Source organism: Plectropomus leopardus, chromosome 14 (assembly GCF_008729295.1).
Source record: "Plectropomus leopardus isolate mb chromosome 14, YSFRI_Pleo_2.0, whole genome shotgun sequence".
Taxonomy (NCBI): domain Eukaryota; kingdom Metazoa; phylum Chordata; class Actinopteri; order Perciformes; family Serranidae; genus Plectropomus; species Plectropomus leopardus.
The window spans coordinates 22885245-22907144 of NC_056476.1; the positions used below are offsets into that span (position 1 = coordinate 22885245).

Below are 21900 nucleotides of genomic sequence, written 5' to 3' on the forward strand. Positions count from 1 at the left end.
TTGCCACAAACGTCCACTTGGACTCAATGATGAACTAATTAGATTTTGGTGGTAAAAGGTAAAGGTCTCTGTGACTTCACTTTCTCATTCTCATAAACACGATATCTCATGAAGGTCTGAGGGTGTCTCCTCATATTTGGCACAAACGTCCACTTGGACTTAATTAACGGATTAGAGCTCGATGATCAAGGGTCACTGTGACCACACAAAACAAGTTTTTAGCCATAACTTAGGAATTCATACATTAATTATAACACAATTTCACACCAATGTTGAATAGGATATTATGATGAGGTTCTACAAGACATTTTATATTCAAAAGGTCAAAGGTCAACTTCACTGCAACATAATAATGTTTTCAGGTCATTACTCAAGGAAATGGTTTTGAATTAACAGCATTTTTTTTTTTAAAGTTTTGAATATTCATTGTTTTGGCTTTTTTAAAAAAATTTTTAAAAAAATATATTCAGAAAAAGACCAAAACATGTCAAACATGCAACAAACTTTGCTCAAAATATTTATTGAAAATCTAGTGCTGCACTGCATTACTGTTGACAGTCATTTGAAAGTTGAAAGTCAATATGTTAATGTCATTGATTATTGTGATAACAATATTACTTGCAATTGATAGATATATATTTAAGTGTACTCAGTTTTCTGCTGCTTTCAGTATACTGTTAAAATACAACAAATTGCTAGTTGGATTAAAACACTGACAGAAAAAAACATTTCCAGTCAATTCTTTTATTAAACCAACTGAACATTAAACTTAACAATAAAAAACTATAATAAAAACAAATTATATTTAATAAAGTTTAATAAAGTGTGTTTTCTACTGATAGTCTCCTACAACTAACTAACTCAAAAAATACCTGAACACAATTTTTCGCAATGTGTTTATCATGCAAGATAACATCACAATAACGCTAGCAACACGATATTGTGAAGTCCTAGTATTGAACTAGTTGGCCGTGTGATTATTGAGTGAGTAAATGTAGCAAGCCCTTGCAGTTTAGTCATTCGCCAATGCCTGGGAAATGCATGTTTAATAATGTATGGCTTTCAAATGTTAAATAAGCATTTTTTTTTAATAATGCCTGTCTTAGCACAGTGGAGTCAGAGCCTTAGTATTGTGTCCTGTGATTGCCTTATAAGTTTACCTTTTTTAAACTAAAAAAAAAAAAATTATGAGAAAGTTTTGAAAATTCATTGGTAAAAATGTGTGCAAACCCTGACTGTTAGAACACAGTGTTCTGATTTTCACTCTTGTGGCATAAAACAATTATAATCATTCTACAATTTTTGACAGAGAGCCTGACAAATGATGCGTATTAGATCAGAGTGGCTTTTTGTACTCTAGGGGCTGAGGAGTTTATTAAATTTGAATGGAGCCCTAAAAATGAGATAAGAGATGACAAGGTGAAATGGTCAGTGTAAGCCACCTTTTAACGTGTATAATGCAGTGTGAATTATAGAAAAAGTTGAAAATACCCAAACAAGTGAGTCGTCCTAGGCTCAGGGATAGTTGTATGAATTAACTCCACCTGTCTGTCAAGGTAAACACTGGCTTTAAGGATTTTCAAATTTACTATGAAGATGCTGTGCATGTACCTTTCAGACAACTCCACTTTGCTGCACATATTTTGAAGAAAATGCTTAATGGTAAAAATAGGACAAGTAAGGATAAATGGAGAGCAGCAAGCTTTAAAAGCTACAAGAATCTTCAGACACATCTGCCTTCATATTGCAAGCTCTAACTAGCATTACCAACATGAGCTTTAAAGGAGCACGGTGCACTATAACACACGTTTTTCATAGCCAGTCTCTCTGTGAAGAGCCATATTCAGGGTTCCCATGCTCATGAAATTCCTTGAAAATTTTAAGATCACTGTTTTGCTTTGGAATTAATAAAAAGCTTTGGAAAGGTTTTAAATATGCTTTATTTTGGCCGTCTTTTAAACTAATCCATAAAACTCCCGAAACTTGTCGAACATTGTGCAAAATCCGTTATTTAAAATCTGTGATGCCTGACTGTTGATTGGATCTGTGTTTTTTTTACCCCCTTAAAAGTAGCGCAGCCTTGATATTTTGTGAAATAGCCATACATACCAGTATGGTCTATTATGCAGCTGGTTGGTGGCAGGAATGTCTAACTTGCAAGTTAAGATAGTAAGTGCTAGCAGTTTGCTTATCTGTAAATTACCAGGAAGTGTGTGTTTATACACCTACTCATTTGTAGAACTTAAATAAAGTCATGGAAACAAGGTTAAAAATTAAATAATGGAACATTTCTGGAAGAGTTTTGAAAATTCAGGAGTAAAAATGTGTGGGAACCTTGTATATTAAAGAGTGCCAAGTCCATGATTATGTACTGTGTGACACGTCCATCTGCACATTAGCAGTCAAGTGGTCCATTACCCTCCATTTAGTGTCAAAGGAAAGCTTACTGACCTGCTGCTAGCCATCAGGAGCTTAAACATGAACCCAGGAAAAGAGTGATTGTGATGATTGCTTGTCTGACAAAAATAACCTCTCATTATAGCAGCAGCTTTTGTTAACAGCCTGACTTTCATTGATTGCACAGAAATGGTGACTACAAGAAAACCACTAACAACCATTATCAGTCCCAGTTATCTCCATTTAATCAGGGCTCTTAAATCCCTGTATACCTTAGTAATTTTTTTGTTTGTGGTGGTAGTCTGTGCTGTGTCCAAACTGAACTCACGTAGATGCAGACATGTAGATGATAAGATACTTATTTTTGGCCAGTCGGACGTTTGCGCTGAAAGAATGAGCCGTTAATAGATTTTTGTTGTACGCTGAGAGCAGAATCAGAGTGTGCCAAGTCGTAGAGATTGGCTAATCAAAACTCTTATTATCTTCTCTGCTCTTTCTGGCACAGTCTCATGCTTTGATCTCTGTTTTCCCTTTTAATTGTTTGTCTCTTCTGCTGCTTTAGTTAACACGGGCACATCAAAATGTTTTTGAGGCTCTGCCCTTGACATAATGCATGGATAAAGATGTAATGATTTCACACACACTGTTCTGTGCACCGTCCAGGTCTTGTTTTTGTTTTGCACACCGTGTTTATATTTGCCTTGACTTTCTTTGGTATATAATTATGTGTTTTCAGGTTGGGAGCCTGAGATTCTGTGGCAGCACTGAGTTCTCTGGAGGCCTCTGGGCCGGAGTGGAGCTCGACAAACCAGAGGGGAAGAACGATGGCTCGGTAGCAGGGGTTCAGTATTTCACCTGTCGTCTCAAACATGGTAGGTCGTGCCACAGCCGAGCACATTGACTCACCCACTCGCTCTATCAATTACCTCGACCATCATTGACTTTATAGGACTTAATTGGTCCAAACAGGTTTTGGTGGTATCGAAACTCACCCCATAAAATTAGATGTGCACCTTTTGTCAATTGTCAGTAAATTAAAACTGTTCAACTTAATATATGCAGTGTTACTTTTGCTGTTGTTTATCCATTCGTCTTATCATCACTCTGTTTATCTTGACTGTGTGTGTAGAAGTAAAGAAGTAAAAAAATAGAGTATATATAGCTTTTTTTATGTAGCACTTTTTAAAAACACAGTCAGCAAGTTAACAGGTTGTTAGAAAAAGTAAACGTTAGCCTGTCTGACATTGTACTGAATTGAATTTCTTGTAGTCGGACTGACACCTAGATATTTCGGTTCAGAATCGAGCTTTGATGTATACACCTCAGTCAGACCCAAACTGGTCTAGGCATTCCGCGCATGCTCTGATTTGCTGTGCACAACATATTTTAGCCACTTAAAAAAATCTGTGTCACTTTAGGTTCACACTATATTTGAATATTTGCTCTGCTTAACCTCACACAAAGGCTGATGGAGGCAGCGGTAGAGCAGCAGCTCTGCTGTTTGGTGGAGTAAAATCCCCATCAGAAAGTACTGTCTTTTGGCATGGTAAAGCAGTAAAAACATTCTAAATATAGCAAATACTTAAACTAATATTGACTTTTTTAGGTGGGCCTTTTATAGGTGGCCTAAAACCAATCAATATAAGAAGGGTCTGCTCAGTGCCGTAGGATCATATGTACGGGACGCAGCGGTTTTCCAACCCAAAGTTATGGTAAATAAACATTGTAATTTGGTCTATTGCTGAAAGGGGGCATATCTCAACCTTAATCTCCTCTTAATCTCAAAATGTAAATGCATAAATAGATCTTACAAAAATATGGACATTATGGAACACAGCACAATGAGAGACAGACAAAACTACAACAAAAACTTAATAGACAAAGAAGCTCATAGAAAGGCTCTCCTGTAAAGGTGGGTTTTTAGTAGCCACTTAAAACAGTTCAATGATTTAGCAAGTGTGACGGATCAGGAAAATTGCTCCAAAGTGTTGGGGCAAGCACAGTAAATGCATATCACCTTTTGTTTTGCATTTAGAGTGGGGGATTGATAAAATTCTGACACTTGAGGATTGGAGTGGTCGAGAAGTAGAATGAGGAACAAGGAGATCAAAGATGTAACCGGGGGCAAGATCATGCAGTGCCTCAAATAGGGTCTTGCAGTTTATTCTAAATTTTACAGGAAGTCAAAGGAGGGAATCAAGAATGGGCGTAATGTGGGACCGACGGCAAGTTCTTGTTAAAAAAGCCTGGCAGCTGCATTTTGAACCAAACCATTTAGAGTAGCTTGAATGAAAATCCAATTTTTCTTTCTCAGGAATCTTTGCTCCCCTGTCCAAGATAAGCAAACCTTTGGAAAGACATAAAATCAGCACCAGGAAGGCGTCTACGCCCATACGCCCCCCTCGTCGCATTGACGTGTCTCGCATCACCTCCAAGATAAATACAGGTAAAGAACAACAACACTTCACATTGCTGCTCTATTAAAATCTGCATCTGATATGTTGGGTATTCAGTCAAGACATATACTGTAAATTTAAATGTAATACTTTGGTTTTTGCTCTTTTTCTTTTTACAGATTTAAGTTACAGATATTTTTTTCATGTATATGCACACAACAGAGCTGTTGCCCTTGAACTGAATTTTCATTTCAGTTTCTGTTAACTTGGCTGTACATCCAACCATTCTTAAGACCACAAACCACATGAAGCCAGTCCAGGCAAAGACTCCTGCATCCAGCATTTACACTCACAAGACATCCCAAATTGCTGACGCATCAGGTGGTTTGCATAACTGAAGAATATCTGCACAGTCAGAAATTGTCTCAGGGAAGCTCATCTGCATGCTTGGCGTCGTCACCAGGGTCTTGACCTGATTGTGGTTTGTCATCATAACTGACTTGTGTGTGTGTGAGTCTGGTTGGATGTGCTGCCAAATTCAGGGAATGGACATTGGAGACATCATGTGGTGTTGAAATAAGCATGCAGTTCAGGGCAGCAGCTCTGGTGGACAAATTTTAGAAAGATATTTCTTTTGAGTGCATTAAAAGTCTTAGATCTTTACTTAAAGTCTGTATAAAGTGAATTTGTTTCAAAACACATTATAAATGTTGGAAAATGATTGTTGAAAATATGTTACAAAGACCCTTTCCTATATAGTACTAAATTGTGAAAATTAGATGGTTGACTGTCTTTTCACCATTTTCCAGTTTTAAGATTTTTTGGGTGGGCCTAAAACCGTAGCTCGATGAAACACTGGAGCTATACTCAGCATAACTGCCCCTGACAATGTAGCAGTATAAAAACGAGAAGCATCATTTGCATAGTCCCGCTATTGGCCGTGGCCTACACTCCTCCAGCAGACACGCCCCCAGCGTTTCAGATCAGAGAATACTGAATACTGATTTTGAGACCTTCTTTTACATACCTGGCGATTTCGTTGGTGATTCAAATATGGTCAGGTGTTTAATAACACCTCTCAGAACGCATTTTAATTATCACTTTGCACTGACTTTGAATGAAGACGAACGTGTTTAAATGTTTGTTGGGTATAAAGAGGATACATATGATACATTATACAGGAATTGTAAGGTCTACTTGATGAGAGAGCTACGGATGGTTGAGCACTGCACCTTCTTCGCGAGGCTCACAAGTTTTCGGAAGAATAAGTTTGCCTACGGTGTTCTGGCACACAATGCCGTAAATTAAAAAAGACTTGAAATTATCAAGTCACGGCATAAACTACAAAGGCTGTTGAGCTGAATAGCCTGTAGGACGCCGGGGGCGAAGAAATGTGTGAACCTTTGTGAACACAGGTGAAAAAATGTTACAGTGGCAACTGTTTCCTTCTGTCACAGGTAATCTCATGTACAGTCCCCTGGATGAGACCACTGGATACATTATTAGAGGCCACATATCACATAAAAAAGAAGAATTGCAAAAGCTCATAGAAACACAAACATTTTGGAAATAACAGTATTAGTCTGATGAATGGCTTTCTTATATTGTTAGTAGAAAAATAATCCTTCCAGTGTGCTCACTTAGGGGAGTTTGGGACTTAGAGTAAGAGCATCAATAGAAACAGCGGCTTGTGGTTGGTTGTCCATTTTTTCATTACCTCTGAGATGCTGTCCTTAAAAATTGTTGGTGGTAATGGTCCCTCATTCTGCACTAACTGGATTACAACAGTGTCCGCACTGTTTGTGACATTCTGATGATCCTAAAACACCTGTCTCTCTCTCTCTGCTGTATAACTCAATGTAGTCAACATGTACAGTAAATATATTATTAGCAAAAAATCCTCTAAATTATAGGGGCAAAAGTGCTGAACAAAATGTCCAGAGAATATTCCTGGGATTGATTCTACATTTTTCTTGGCACGGTTTGAAGTATGGAGGATCCACTGGGAGACACGCTCTCCTGAAAGCAATAAAGATAAACAATTGAGGAGAGTCTCAAAAATTGCATTTCCAATCCTCTAAATATCTCCTAATGTAATTTCTGCTCTGTGATTCATTGAACTAAATGTGTTTCGGGTTTATGACAAATTCATCTGTGCTTGTGAAACCAGACCTTTGCAGGTTGTTACAGCAAGCCACTGGACTACTTTACCAAACCAAATAAGTTTTTTTTTTTGTTTCAAAGCGAGATGAGAGCGTTGTCATTGTCTGTACACAATGACTGACAACTTCAGGGGGCATCCAGTGACAGCAGTCATAATCAGTAATATAAAGGTAATGCTATGTGATAGTCTGTAATTGAGATTTGTAAGTCACTTTGCTTTAACTTTACATTTTCGTCTCCTAATCAGGCAGATAAACAAGAAAATCTCTTAGGGATAATTGGAATGATACAACAGTAAGTACATCAGTAAGCAACTGAATCTTAAATATGCATGAACTATGAATTTTTTCAACAAAAGGAGTATTAAGTTCAGGAAATTAAATGTGTTTGATGTGATTAAAAAAGTTTTTGTAGCTGTATTGATAGTAGTAGAACATTTAAGATACCATGTGGGTCATTGCACTGACAGTTCTCATGCTGACACAGTGGGCTTTTAGCCTACTGCTGAGAGACTGGCCCCCACAGTGTCCAGATGAGGCCACTTGCTGGAGTTTTGTGCCAAAATGGAGGCTTTCGTAACTTTCCTGTGAGCTAAGTCACTGCATGGCTGGATTTCCGGGCTTTCATATTAATCTTCCTTGAATACTTTGAAAAGTGGATTCTTAAACAGTGCCAAAGGACAATGCATAAATTCTCTGACTGGACCTTGCTCTCACAGTCCTTGGATGCCCATTTCCTTCACTCCTGACTAATGTCCTCTCATAATATAGTCCAGTCACCTCAGAACATTGTCTTGGTAGATTTCTGTGGTTCTTGCGCCCTCTTTGGTTCACAGCTGTATTATATTGAAGTAATATTCAAAGGGTTTGAAGGCCAGTTGATCTGGACGTGAGTGGAATAGCATACCTCAGAGAGGTCTGTGGAATTCTGTGATTGATAGTCCAATTAAGCAAGGTTTAATAACTAGGCCATAGACAGGCTGAAATACCTGGCAGCCATTCATCACAAGGCGCATGTGAATGTGTATGTGCGGCATGCAATGCATGTGAGGGCGTGTGTGTCAGCACCTCCATGCAACCCAGGAACCAGCCTAATTTATGGCCAAACACTTTCAGAGAGCCTTTGTCAGCCATTTATAGCCCAAACAGTGGGAGCCACCTGTGTTTTAGTGTCCCATTGGATCGGCAGTGCAGACAGTCCGCTCGTGTGTATCTATAGATTGGAAGGGTCATTGTGGAAGTGTCTCGCCTGGCTAACCAGCAGAGACCCACACAGCAGAATGCCAGGCTGGCCCCTATTAGAGTGTGTCAACTGTAGCTCAGACCTCAAAGGGCGGTGGGAACATAGACAACGCTCACAAAGCATCACTGCTTGATTCATAAAGCCTCCGTTTGTGCTGCAGTCTGTCACTTGAAGCGAATGTCACTATGTGGACGGGATAGATAGAGCCAGGAGGTCCCTGCAAGCTAAAGGTCAAGTGACAAGAAATGTTTGGTATTCTGAGTTGAAATGTAGTCTTTGGAGTTCAAAGGAGAGACACAACTCTGCCTCTAAGGGGAACGTTTCCTAGCTCCCTCTAAATGTGAACTGAAATGGCAATCCATAAATCCCAGGCTGATTTCAGATTTTTCCAATGCCTTTTTCAAAGTGCAATATAAAGTTCAAACTTGGGTGATATGTTAATTACTTCAGAGCGATGTGAAACAGTTAATGTGGGCAGATTAATGTGTAACTTAAATGCTCATTAGAGGTGATTACTTTTGCCTTAAATCTGTCTAGATACGTGCGTGTTGATCTTTATTGCCTCTAATAGAACAGAGTCTAAAAGGCTTTTTCTCAGTTAAACTGAAAATTTAATTCAAGTCAACAAACAATATAAAAAGATTGAGGTTTTTAAGTTTTGGTGCTATAGTTAAGAACATAATTATGTTTACTTCTGCAAGAAATGCTAGTCTCAATGTATGCTATTTGAGTCGGTACCAAGACTCCTTTTGAAGAGTTTTTTTTTTCTTTTTTATTCGTTGTCATTTGGGCTTTTGTGTGGGTGTAAAGGCTTGTCTCAGCATATTTAAGTGTTTTTATTGTGTGTTGGAGTTAAAGAAACAGTCTTAGTTCAATCAAGAAAAATTGCCTTTGAGTAATTCCTGTTTCATCGCTACTCAACAATGTCATTTGCATTTCATCACTCTCCTGCTCTTGGTGTTTTATCTTGTCATTGTAGCCTTTTTTGTCTCTGCCTTTAACTCTGCCACTCATGGAGTGCTTCACTGTGTTTTCTTAGTTCCTCGTTTGTGATTCTCTTTAATTCCCCAAACTTTGCCTGCTGCCTCTCTGTATTAGTTGGGTATCAGTACTCAATACGTCTCAAGATATCAATGGAAATAACCCGATACCAAGTAGTAAACTCCTCCGGTCAAACCATACCGACATTCAGTCCTTTTTGTGCCACAAGGGCTGATTTCGGACAATGCGCCAAAAAGTTATCCATGTTGTCACAGTTCGACATGCAACCTGTTTGCCGCTTGCTGACTCGTTTGGTACATGATCTAATAGGTCAACTGGAGGAACGTTCATTAGCAACTATATATATTATATGGCCTTTATATCATTCATAACAGACTCTCAGTATTTTCTTGCTAGAATTGCTTGCGGCTCATGTAAAAATAGATCAGACGCTGAAACTAGTGCTGCAGATCGCTGGCGGACAGCAGTGTTTGGTTCTGCAACATCTCCACTGTGGACAGCCCACTTGGTTAACATGGGCGCTGTAAGGAAGCAGGCAGCACTCCACAGAAAATCAGCGTATGTGTTCAGAGTGAATCCTGCGTAAGATCCTAGTTTAGCTTATTCCAGATGTAAAATTTAAGAATATAAATGCACATTTTCATAATTTCAGTCATCCAGACCTTACTGTGATGAATATTGATGTCTATGTTGAAACTTAGTCACTGTGTCTCTTTTGTCTGTGTGTGTGTGTGGGTGGAAAGGTTTGTCTCCATCTGTCAAAAAAACCCTTGATAATCAAAAAAGTCCACCTGGTCCCCATCAGGGCACAGAGGGAGACGCCTCAGTGACAAAGACAGGTACTGCAGTTACAGCTGAGTGGCCTTTAACGCACTATATATCAGAGAATGAGGTGTGGGAGTGAGTTACTATAATCTCTCTTTGGTTAAAACGATGGAAACTGTCAAACTCTACTTCCACACATCGACTGTCTCTGATCATAAGTGCGCCTTAATACATGAATCCAACATCATAATCCATTCATGGGTAGTCGAACAGTAACATCAGTGGCTTTAGAAAAAAAGTACTGTATTTCATTTCATTTGTCACTATAACACAATTTATGATAAATGCAGAAAATCCTATTTTATTGAGTGCTGTGAAACACAAATAATCTGAATTGCTGATATTTTCCACAACCTGAAAACACAACATACTTGCAGCTATTCGGCTTTAGTTTCATGCACAGTGAACACAGTCCCAGTAATCAGTTAAGGCAATGAGGGACTGATTAACTCAGAAGCAATGACACAATCAGCTGCTTCAAATGGGATTTCTGTGTATTGTTGCCCAATCATGGAGGCCCTTTGGCTAAGGCTTACTGTCGGAAACAAGTTTTACCAAAGGTTACAAAGTTTTTTCCCCGTCACTCTCTGGTTTCCAATTTGTTTGTAGCTGAATCTTCTCTCTAACTTAAATCAGTTTGGCACAGATTTAATCAATTAGCCTCTAAGAGTTGGGCATTTAATGAACTTATGGCCTGTGAAGGTCTGTGAAAGTTAAAAGCTTAATGAGGTCCTGTGTCCAAATGGCTTCTTTAGAATGAAATTGGGCACCCCCCCCTCCTCTATCATTCTCTCCAATTTGAAGTGGTTTAGCATGTTGGCCGGTAATTGGACCTTGATAACAGGACAAGCAACTTGAACAGACTGTGCTCCGTTGATTTGTGCTGCCATAGAATCATGTGACACAGCTGCTTGGATTTCTGAAGAAACTACAGTGGTAATTGTCTGGATCTGAGTGCTGTTGGCGCTGTCACATTCAGAAGAGGAAAATGGAAAAAATGAATAATGGGCTGAGATTCATTATTTCAATGGAATTACAAAAGTCCCCGAAAAAAGCATGAATGGATGGATGATGGGTTCAGCATTAAGAGGGGAGGCACACAGTTTGTGCCGTGTGATTTTAGGCGACAAAATTGATATCAACATTTACAGCTAGTGTCCCAAAAGTGGGGCCCACAAGTAGATGCAGTGGTTAGGTTTTATTAGTTCACTTTTGATTGTGTGTTCTGTTTCAGTCACTTGTTTTGGGTTCTTTCCTTAAATTGCTTTTCTGTGTTTCTTGCCACTTACTTCCTCTGTGTCAATTTCACCACAGGTGTTCTCTCCCGCTCTCTCTCCTCCTCCTCCTCTTCACTGGACTCTCGGCATGGGCCAGGTGCCCGGCCTCGTCCACTGCCAAGGCAACGTCTTCCTCCCAGACAGCGACGGGAGCGTGCTTCCTTGAGTCCAAGAACCACGCCGTCACCGGCGCTCCGCTCTTCACCTGACACCAGTGCACTTACTACTACAGGTCTGTATTGTTAGACTTTATACACCGATAATCCAAAACACAAAAACTACCAGTTGGTGAAGTGAATATCATTGATCATTTCATTACTACTGTGAAACCTTGGGTTCTGGCATTCATATGGATGCCATCTGACACAAATTTCCACCCAAAAATTGTTACAGACCAATACCCTCTCTCTTGGCAATTGCATTCCTCAACGGTAGTGCCCCCCCCACCAGCATGACAGTGCATGTTTCTAAAAATGTTTGAGGCAAGAAATGGGCAATGCAGTAAACTTGTTTTTTGTTTGTTAAGCACTGCCTAGTTTGACTGTTTGATCGTATTACATTTCAAGTTTGATATAGAGGTAGAGAGAAGGATGGGTGTATCTTTGGATGAACTCCTAGCATAGTCTGTGGTGGTGGTGGAGCCATGGTTGGTGGGCACTATGAAAATGGGGAAGACCAGCTGTAGTTCAGTGCCAAGAGCCAGCAAAACATTGCCAAATTACGTAAATTACATTTTTTATGTGCACTAATATGGGATGCCATGAGGGGTGAACTGGGTCTGCAGCATTATTTGGGTGGATGGAGCACATAGATGGCATCCACATAAAAGCCAGGACCAAAGGTTTCCCAACAGAAAATTGCATTGTTACTAGATGATTAATGTTAATCGCTTTACCTGTCAGTGGTTTTTAATTTTTTGGTGATTGGTGTATACTGTATTGTGTAAACACTTAAATACAGATCTGCATTATTTCGGATTTTTTTCATGTTCATACAGATCCAGTGGAATCAAATTCAGGGCAGTAATGATCACATGAGTAACACTCTTTGTTCATCTCTCCCAGGTCTTCGAAGTCGAACCCCCTCAGCTAGTAGCTCTGTGTGTGGAGGCCCTGAGTTGCGCCTTGGGGAGAGGGTACTGGTGGTAGGCCAGAGAACTGGTGTAGTCCAGTTCTATGGAAAGACCAGCTTTGCTCCAGGTCAGTTGTTAAAAGTTGTTGCCCTCTCTGCAAAGATTTGAAAGTTGAAATCTCTTTGATATTTCACCATTAATCCACTCTTTATTTGGTAGATGCTTTGCAGCGATGCTTTTCATCTGTGTAATCAGGATGGCACTTCAATCATTTGCCTGAATCATTAGCACAAAGATGTTATCCAGTCTAATTTCCATAAAAAACATCAACTTATCTCTAATGTGAATTGTAAATTGTGGTAAATTGCATTATTTGAAAGGTGAAAGATGCACAGTCACATTGAAATGCTCTCTGAGGTTTAATTTGCCAGGAATATTCCGTCAATTATGCACAATGAATGTATATCAACATCATTTTGTCTCATAACTTTAGTTGTGTTGTTCAGATGTATGATTAAACCCCACATTCTTAAAAAAATGAAATCATTATTTTATAATTACCAACAAGTTACAATACTGAAACAGTAGACTGCACAGTTCTTATATAATGAACTATATGAATAATTTGACCTCTGTTTACTTGCATACACTAAATGTGTTGAATCTTACGTGAAGCTCCAAGAGGGCTAAACTGTACTCTCTGGAAAAGTTTCAGCTTTATTAGTGGTGGTTATATGGCATTTAAGAGTATTGCAAATATCTAAAATAAGGCCTTTAAGGACTAAAATATTAAGTGTCCCTTTTAATAAATCATGTCTGTTCAGATGTGAAGAATTGGAATTGCGGTAGTTTTCTTCAGTGCTTCTCTAAATGCATCCTGGAAGCAAACTGGTGAGCTTGTGACTTTAATGAATTAAATCCTGGTGATTGCACAGCTTAAGGTAACCTTGTTGTCATCACAAAGTTAAAAATGAATTGAGTTTTCTTTTTAATTTTTTTGTATTAAAAGAATCAGATTTAGTCAGGTTTCTCCAGAAACATGAACACAGAAAGTTAATATGGCTGACTATTTGTGTACATATTGCTTATATTCAATGTTTTTTTTATATTTTCACAAGTTTCTGGATAAATGAATAATCAGGATCAAGGATTTTGTCTTCAAATGTAAAGTTTTCCTTGGTTTCCATGGATTGAAAATTTAAGTTTAATCTCTATTCTTTTTGTAGTAAGAAATATCAATTGTTTGCATGATTATTAAAACATCTGTGCAGTGTCGTTATTTCAAAGTTATGTTGGGAGAAATATCTCCTCACAAGTCATTGCAGCGGCCAGCCTTGAGTTGGACTGAAGATACTTTTGAAAAATAAGAACTGAGATAGTTGCTGTTGAGCAAAAGCCATTAAAACCCAGACAGAAGGCAGCTCACAGTACATTAACATTTTGACAGTAGTTCTGCCCAGTCATGGTTCATGTATGAATAAGTACTTACATATCTCACACCGCTGAGGATCATGTTTGAGGGGATTTCAGCCTTAAGTTCCCTTTGATGCTCTTAAATCAGTGCTAGCTATGCCTTGTTATCTCAGCCTGAGAGCAATGAGGCCTTCGTGTTTACACCAAAAGCAGCTCTTCTTTCTGAAATCTTCTCACTAAATTGACTTTTTTTTTTAACATTGTGTCTATTTCTTTATGTGGCACACACATCTTATGATGTAACACCCTTTGGATTCTGTATTGTCAGTCAACAGCTAATAGCTCTGCTGTGTACAGTAACAAACATAATGCAAACATAATTGTCTTGCTGTGTTAACACATCAGATATTTACAATTGCTAACATTAAATGACTAGTACACTACTTTCTTTGTTCATGACTCAAACATTTTTTAAATACCTCACCTGCCAATACCATGTGTATACCAATGCGTAAACCCCATGTTATGTGGAATTTGTTGAAAACAAACAAACAAAAAAAAAACTTTTCAAATCATCCTTTTACAAATTTTCACACAGCTCATGCAGTATAATTCAAGTCTCATGTATCCAATCATATGCTCAGTGCTTTCCAAACACGCTGCATTGCCTTGCCATCAGCGCTTTCTGACTGGGACTGGAAGTAAAAGCATAGACAAGTTTAACTTTTAGTCCCGGTTAAAAAGAGCTGACGGCAAGGTAATACAGTGTGTTTGGGAAGCACTGAGCAAAAGACTGGATACATGGACCTGGATTTTGTTACAAAATGTGTTTAATATAGTCTTACTGTTGTTAAATGTGGTCATCAGTGATTTTAATTCATCAATAAGCATTGCTGTTTTTGGTTTCATGGTTCACTGGGAGCACGAGAAAAAATGTTTTCTTCGCAAATCCAGCGTAACACGGTGTGAGTAATTGATAAACAAATGGTAATTTGGGAGGTGAAGTATTCCTTTAAGGTGGATCTCTCTTCTTAGGCCATTTGATGTGTAATCAGTGGTGTAATGTAACTAATTAATATACTTTGTTGCAGTACGTAAGTATTGTTTGGGAGTATTTGTGTTACTTGAGTTTTTATTTCTCTGTCAACGTTTGCTTTTACTCCACTGCATTTCCTAAATTAAATAGATATTTTTACTCCAATACATTTCCCTTAGCATCTTAGTTACTTACTATAAAATAGGAAGGAAGGAAGGAACAAATAGACAAATGAAGGAATGGGAGTGAAGAAAAAAATGAATTTTGTCCTTTAAATCCTGAGTTGTAAAAAAGACTTTGTTTTTCTTCAAGTGTAATGTACACTCCCTTTTTAAAATGGTGTATGTTACAAAGAAATCAACTTAAAAATTAGCAAAGTTCTGACTGTTTTTTTATTAACAGTATTTACTTGTACTTTTATTTCAATACTTAAGTACATTTAATATCATAAAATTGCTCTTCTCACGTAAGTACAGTAAATATCAGATACTTTTAGACTTTTACTGAAGTAATATTCCAATTTACGACTTTAACTTCTACCAAAGTCATTTTCTGGTAAGATATCTGTACATTTTACTCAAGTATCACTTTCAGGTACTTCATTCACCACTGTATGCATTTATCTTTCAATGGTTGCTTGACAGAATGTTTTATTTCTGGTTTGTCTGTCTTTCTGTCCTTGCAGGACTCTGGTTGGGCATTGAACTGGACAAGCCAAGTGGTAAGAACGATGGATCAGTGGGAGGAGTGAGGTACTTCACCTGCCCACCAAAACATGGTGTTTTTGCTCCTCCGTCTCGTGTTCAAAGGTGAGTGCAGGCCCTTTATATAGAGTTTTTTTCACTGATGACTAATGGTCCCCGTTGATTCGTGCCAGTGGTCACCCATAGAAGCAAAAACAGATCTGTCAGCTCAGAGCAGATTTTTTTGAGGAATTTGACAATATGTCCCGAAAACCCGGAGGTTGTGTTTTATTGGCCTCATCGATACATCTGATGACACTAATGAGTTCCTTTTGACAGTGGCATTTGTGCTAGTGTTGACACATTTGAGCAGTCCTCTGTACTTGTGATTAAAGGGAGTCTGAGTTGTCAAACGTGAAGCCTGGGGCCATCGCCCTGCATGACTCCTCACATCAATGTGCCATGTGGTTATATGAGCCAGGTGCCATCATCCCTGCCTTTAAATACATAAATAATAAGAATGCGTTTTTCATTTGTTTTGGTCAGAGATGTAAAGATGTTCTATTTTCACAACAAGGTATGAAAACTGTAAGAGAATACTTAATCTTGTTGCTTACATTTGCCTTTTAAGTTGGTGGTAGTGTTTGTGGTAGGGTTTTTAATGACACAAATACATTGATGTTTGGATAGTATTATTTACTGAATGACTTTAGGAGGAGAACGTTTTAATCAAATGAGAAAAAGAGTTAGGGCTCAATATGTGATTGAAAATTGGCCTCTTTGTGTGAGATGTTTTGGAGGACAGCAGTCCAGTTGAGCAAGAGTGAGAGAGAGAGAGAGAGAGAGAAAGACTTTTAGAAAAGGGGTTGAAGTGATGGAGAATATTTCCATCCATAAATTGTTATTTGTTGAAAATGTTACTATCATATATTGTTAGAAGTTGAGTTTCTTGGAATGGAGAAGCCAGTGGGGAGAAAACATTTAAATGGGTTGCAATTCTGACAAAAAACATTTTGCAAAGAGTGGTGGGAAATATACTTGCCCTGACTGTATTGCAATATGAGAAGGATAGAATAAAGGATAGCAAAGGGTGTTAAGGCATTACTTGTCTACAAAATAACTTCATTTCACAATTGTACAAATGCATGTTGTTACTTTTTTACATGCATAATTATATTCTCAAGGAATTTAGTTGGACGGAATTGAGGCATATCATTATTCTCAAGTGAGATCCTTGATTTTTTTTTTTTCTACAATATGTCTTTTTGCTACTGAAAATAATGAAGTTATATTCTGTAATATTCAGAGACTGTTTATTTAGTTTGAACCATTCTGCATTCATATAAACCAGAGTTAACTACTTTACTTAATACAAGGGCTCAATAATGAGGAACAATAGAGGCCCAAGACTGGACCCCTGGGGGTCACCACACTGTAACTGCCCTTTGTGAGAATGACAAGCCAATATTTTCTTTCACAAACATATACTTCAGCAATACAATTTCTGTGTCAAGAGAATCTTATTTCTGCTCTTTACAGAATAATAACAACTATTTGATTTCATGTATCAAATACTTTTGATTGATCCAGAAATATGGTACAAATAAATTCATCATTATCAAGTGCTGTTGAGATTTTATCCGTCAGGTGAAGCAAAATATGCAAGTGGAGTGGTCTTCAGGAAAGTCACGTTGATTCAACAAAAGGCTTGTCTACACAGACAGTGTTACAGCTTCCTTTATTAGTTGTCCTTCTAACGCGTGTCTGACACATTGCATTTTACTCAATACAGCTGTCTACACAGTCTGGATAACAAAACATGTTTTTAAGCTTCAAGACTTATTTACTATATACTTCCTTTTTACACCCATAAATAAAATGGTTGTGTGTTCAGCTCTGAGCACTGCCAAGACACAAGTGACCTATATGGCAGTGCTGTTGCTGAATGCATCTTGTAAAGACTGCAATGGAGGACTGAAGCTGCTGCTCTGCTAATGTGCTGCTTTCATTTTGCAACCTGTGTTGAAATTGTGTTGGTTAGTGTAAGGCCTCAGCCGCATCGTTCAAAGATCTGACGTTACCTTAACCATGATGTGTCATCTGTTGAAAATACTGTCACAACAGTGTTACACCTACAGTGTTATACTCTGTGGCGTGCATTATCTGTCAGATTGGCCCTAAGCTAAGGTGAATTCTCTACCCTGTCTCATACCATTGTTTTGTTTTTGAATTTCTTTTAACACCATATTTCTCTTTCCAGAAATGTCTAATATAGCATAAGTCAGCAGTATGCCATGCATTTTATTTTCACTTTAAAGTCAATGGTTCAGTGACAATTCGTTTTTGTCCTGTTATTTTAATAGCTTCTGGAGTGCTTTGTTCACGCATCACTTAAATGACTGGTCTTGTATACTTGTAGTGAATAGTTGATTGATTGATTGAATAGATGATTTTTTAGCACTAGAATAAAATGAGCAATATGTATGTTAGTAACTTAGGTTACAGTAGGAACCCATTTTTAGGGATGTCGTCTAATCTTTAAGAGGAGCATTTTTTTAAGAATGTTTCCAGGATGTTGTACCTGCAACATCTGATTTTTAAAATTTTTTTTTTTTTTAAATTTTTTGTTTAATCAGTGCAACCTCAATTCAAGCAAAGTCTTTGAAATTCTGATTAATAACCTTCTCTTTGAGAAAGTGATACTGAAACAGTGTTTTGTGTTTTCAACATCTGCTGGAGACTTAAGATAGGGACCAGTCAATTTTGGACTGGCTCCATTGAAAAAATCCTCTTAGCTTAAATACACTCGTCTCTTGAGGTGTCTAATCAGCCTCTTATAAGGCTCTCTGGTGTGTGCAATCTGCTCTGGACATGCATTCAAGCCTGTATATCTTGGCTGAACATACAATTACAGTAAACCTATCAGCATGCAGACCCACAAAGCAGGAAAACTTGAATTATACACATTTCGTTGGGATGAGTTTTTGAAGCCGAGATGTTTGCAATAATGATGTGTGTCAGTAAATAATAATCTGTCTCAGCCGTGACTTGAGTTTTAGAGGAGTGTGATGCTTTAGTGTGATATGAAAATATTTATGGATTTGTGAGGACATTTCCTGTCATCATATACTGCTGATGCCTTGTAATTTCAATTCATGGGTGAAAACAAAAACGTTTTTGATATCCAAGGTAACAAGACTGTTGATGTATGTTTAGTACTCTGAATTAATTCTAGCTCCAGGGTATGGGTGTATGTGTGTATGTATGTACTGTGCAGTCCATTCTTAATAACAAACAAAAAAATGCTGCAGTGAGCTTTATTGAAGCGCTATTATAGAAATGTAAAACAGATAATAAAATAAATCCGCAGTTGGTACTTTTCCTGCTTTCCTTTCCTTTTAATCACACTGTTCCAGGAATGTTAGCCACTGTTAGCTGTTATCAGCTGGAATGGTTGTGTCTGAAATACAGATGGAGGAAACATGAAAGGAAAAGCCAACATAAACAGTCCTGACAGAAGGCCTCAACACTTTATGGTACAGAACTCAACTGGAGCGGTGAACACTATTCTTTTAAAAGATATGTGGGAAGAGAGCACTTGATAACACTTAAAACATATCTAAGCTCAGCTGATAGTTTGATACTCTTTAAGATTAACAGCAAAATAATACGGATGTGAATGGGTTGCCACATACAGACTTGGTACCCGTTGTAGTACAATCTCTGTTAATCCAGTTTGTACAGTATAGTGATACATTACAGAAAAAAACAACATTCATTTCACATTTCTTTCCTTTCCCACTGGGAAAAAAAAATATTTACACCCATCAACATTTGCCCTTTGTATTTAAAAGAAAAGCTCACAATCAGAATTTACTCCAGGGAACGGTTATTTATCAGCTCCAGCTGCGGCCAGTGATGACGTGATGCAATGATAAGCCGCGGCACAATAACGTAGGTCTCTGTCATAGCAACACTCAAACATTGTTCAAAATTTAGTGTGCACTGAGTTTGAGAGAGAGACCAAATAAGTAAGACAGACAAAAAGAAGATACAACTGTAACATTCTCACTGGCCTCCATACTGCTTTATGTCTTACTAAAATGCTTTCCGGCCTGTCCGTGTTGTCAAATGTGACACAACAGAAAAAAAACAGAAAGGGATGATCATCTGCTGGGAGTGGGAAAGGAGTCTAGGCCTATTTCTAACGGGTTTCCCCACATTAAAAAAATATAAAATAAAATAAAAATACACACACACACACACACTAACTCTGAAGGAAAAAGAGTATTACTCCTGTGTGGCATTACTGTTCAGAGGCAGTGTTAGGACACAAGAACGCAGAAGTAGAAGAAGCAGAGTTCAGAGTTGAGAGAAGGGGCCTGAGCCTCTATTGTTACTGATTAAACAGTGAGTTTACACAGACTGAACTCAGTCTCTCCATCTTGTCTTTTCTGCACTCCGACAGTTGCATATTTAGTATGACAAGTTTCTTCAGGTTTCATTCAGGTTTCAGAAGTGCTGTACACTTTACTTACCATAAATTTGGAGAGTAGCCTTAGATTGGATTTACACACTACACAGACAGTGTTAACTCAACATATGTGTCAAATCCCAAGGTGGCTTTTATGGAGATTATGTAATCCTGGGGGTATGGATACCAGTGTTTGACATGCATATTTACAAGCCATGTTTTTTACCGCAAGGCATTGTTTTGTTTTTGCTTCACATTTTCTGCAAAAATGTTGACCTTTTTCATTGGATGGCACATTAACAGCACAATACCTCAGGTGTATAATGTGTGTTATAGCTGAATGAAAGCCATTACATTTTAATAAGCAGTTGACATCTGAAATACTGACTGTGTTTATTCTAAAGGAGAGCAAGGTTCTTTAGATGTGAGGAATTGCTGGTTAAATTAACACATTCTACCTTTATACCCAGGCGTAATTAGTCTCTTCACCTTCCTTTGCTGATTAGGCTTCATCTTTGTGCCCCCCCCCCCCCCCATTCTCTTCATCGCTCTCCCTACTTTCTTAACCTTACGTTTGTCTTCTCTGAGATAAAAGCTGCTTTTTCAAAAGTCAGCGCCTGTGTTTTTTTTCCTTCTATGTAGTATATGTCCTTTTCCTCTTTCCTTTTTTTTCTTAATTAACCCCGAGGCTCATAGCATGCTCAACTGAGTACATGGTATCCCTCAGAGAATCTCTCATTCTCTCCATCCAGCAACTTGTTTCTCCCTCTCTTCTTCTGTCAGCAGCTATCTAAACCCATTAGGAAAATGCTGCTTTCATACCCCCCCACCCACACCCTGTTATTTTTTTTCTCTATTCCTCCGCTCACATCCTTTTGAAAAAAAGGAAACAACTTTTTCCTATTTTGCTCATGTCTCGACATCGGCACTCTCCGTTCTCTCCCTCTTAATGGCTTTCAGAACTCCAACGTTATTATAGTCACATAGCGGCTTAAGAAAACATCAATAAGTAGGACAGGCACTCTTGTGCAAACAGCGGAAATGGTCTCTCTTTCCTTGTTTCGGCTGTCAGAGAGGGGACCATCACCAGATGCAGGCCCAGTCAGCTCATTCATCTTTTAACTCTAAAATGTTATGCATGTATAGGTGTAGATTTTAGAGGGTTGCGGAGGTGACATGTCACCCTCAATATTTTTCATTTTCCCCATGTCAGCAGGGGTTCTCTCCTGTTTTCCAGCTTTCCCCCACAGTCCAAAGACATGCAGGTTAATTGGTGACTCTTATGGGCTGTAGTTGTGAATGTGAGCATCAATGGTTGTCCATCTCTGTGTGCCTGTGAAGGTCTGGCAACCTGTCCAGGGTGGATGCCATCTCATTCCCCAAACAGGATAAGTAGTTACAGATAATGAATGAATGAAAAAACTAATCTAATTATGAAACTAACTGTCATATAGGACGTTTATATTGACAAAGTAAGACATTTCAACCTTAAATTGATGCAGAAAAGGAGCAAACTATGGCACAACGATTAATGGTAAATGTAGCACTTGTCATTTTGACCACTCAAAGCCGTTTTACACTACAAGTCACATTAATCCATTGACACACACACATTCAAACACTGGTAGCTAAAGTGATCGTTCAAGGCGCCGCCATTCACATGCATGCACACAGTGGATAGAATAGCCATCAGGAGCATTTTGGGGTTCAGTATCTTGCCAGAGGATACCTGGGCAAGACCCACTCTACCTCTGAGCCACAGCCGTGTTGAAAGTGTTTGATGCTCAAATTTCTGGCAGAGGATCCCCAAACCCTCTGTACGTGTCCTGAATAACTGTTATATGCACTAGAACAAAATTTCACTACTTAGGAGAAAAGTGAAAAGCATTTTGTAACCTTGTTAAGAAAAGTTTTACTATT

General features: G+C 38.3%; 1 protein-coding gene across 1 annotated transcript in view; it reads left to right on the forward strand.

The window, feature by feature from the left end:
• The window catches only part of LOC121953616 (CAP-Gly domain-containing linker protein 3-like), a 40921-nt gene extending 19545 nt beyond the window's left edge, over window positions 1-21376 (forward strand). The window contains exons 8-14 of the mRNA XM_042500799.1: window positions 3134-3269; window positions 4712-4843; window positions 9944-10039; window positions 11340-11534; window positions 12367-12501; window positions 15509-15632; window positions 21322-21376. Coding sequence (XP_042356733.1) covers window positions 3134-3269; window positions 4712-4843; window positions 9944-10039; window positions 11340-11534; window positions 12367-12501; window positions 15509-15632; window positions 21322-21376 — 873 coding nt within the window. The remainder of the gene's footprint in view (window positions 1-3133; window positions 3270-4711; window positions 4844-9943; window positions 10040-11339; window positions 11535-12366; window positions 12502-15508; window positions 15633-21321) is intronic.
• The last annotated feature ends 524 nt before the right edge of the window (window positions 21377-21900 follow it).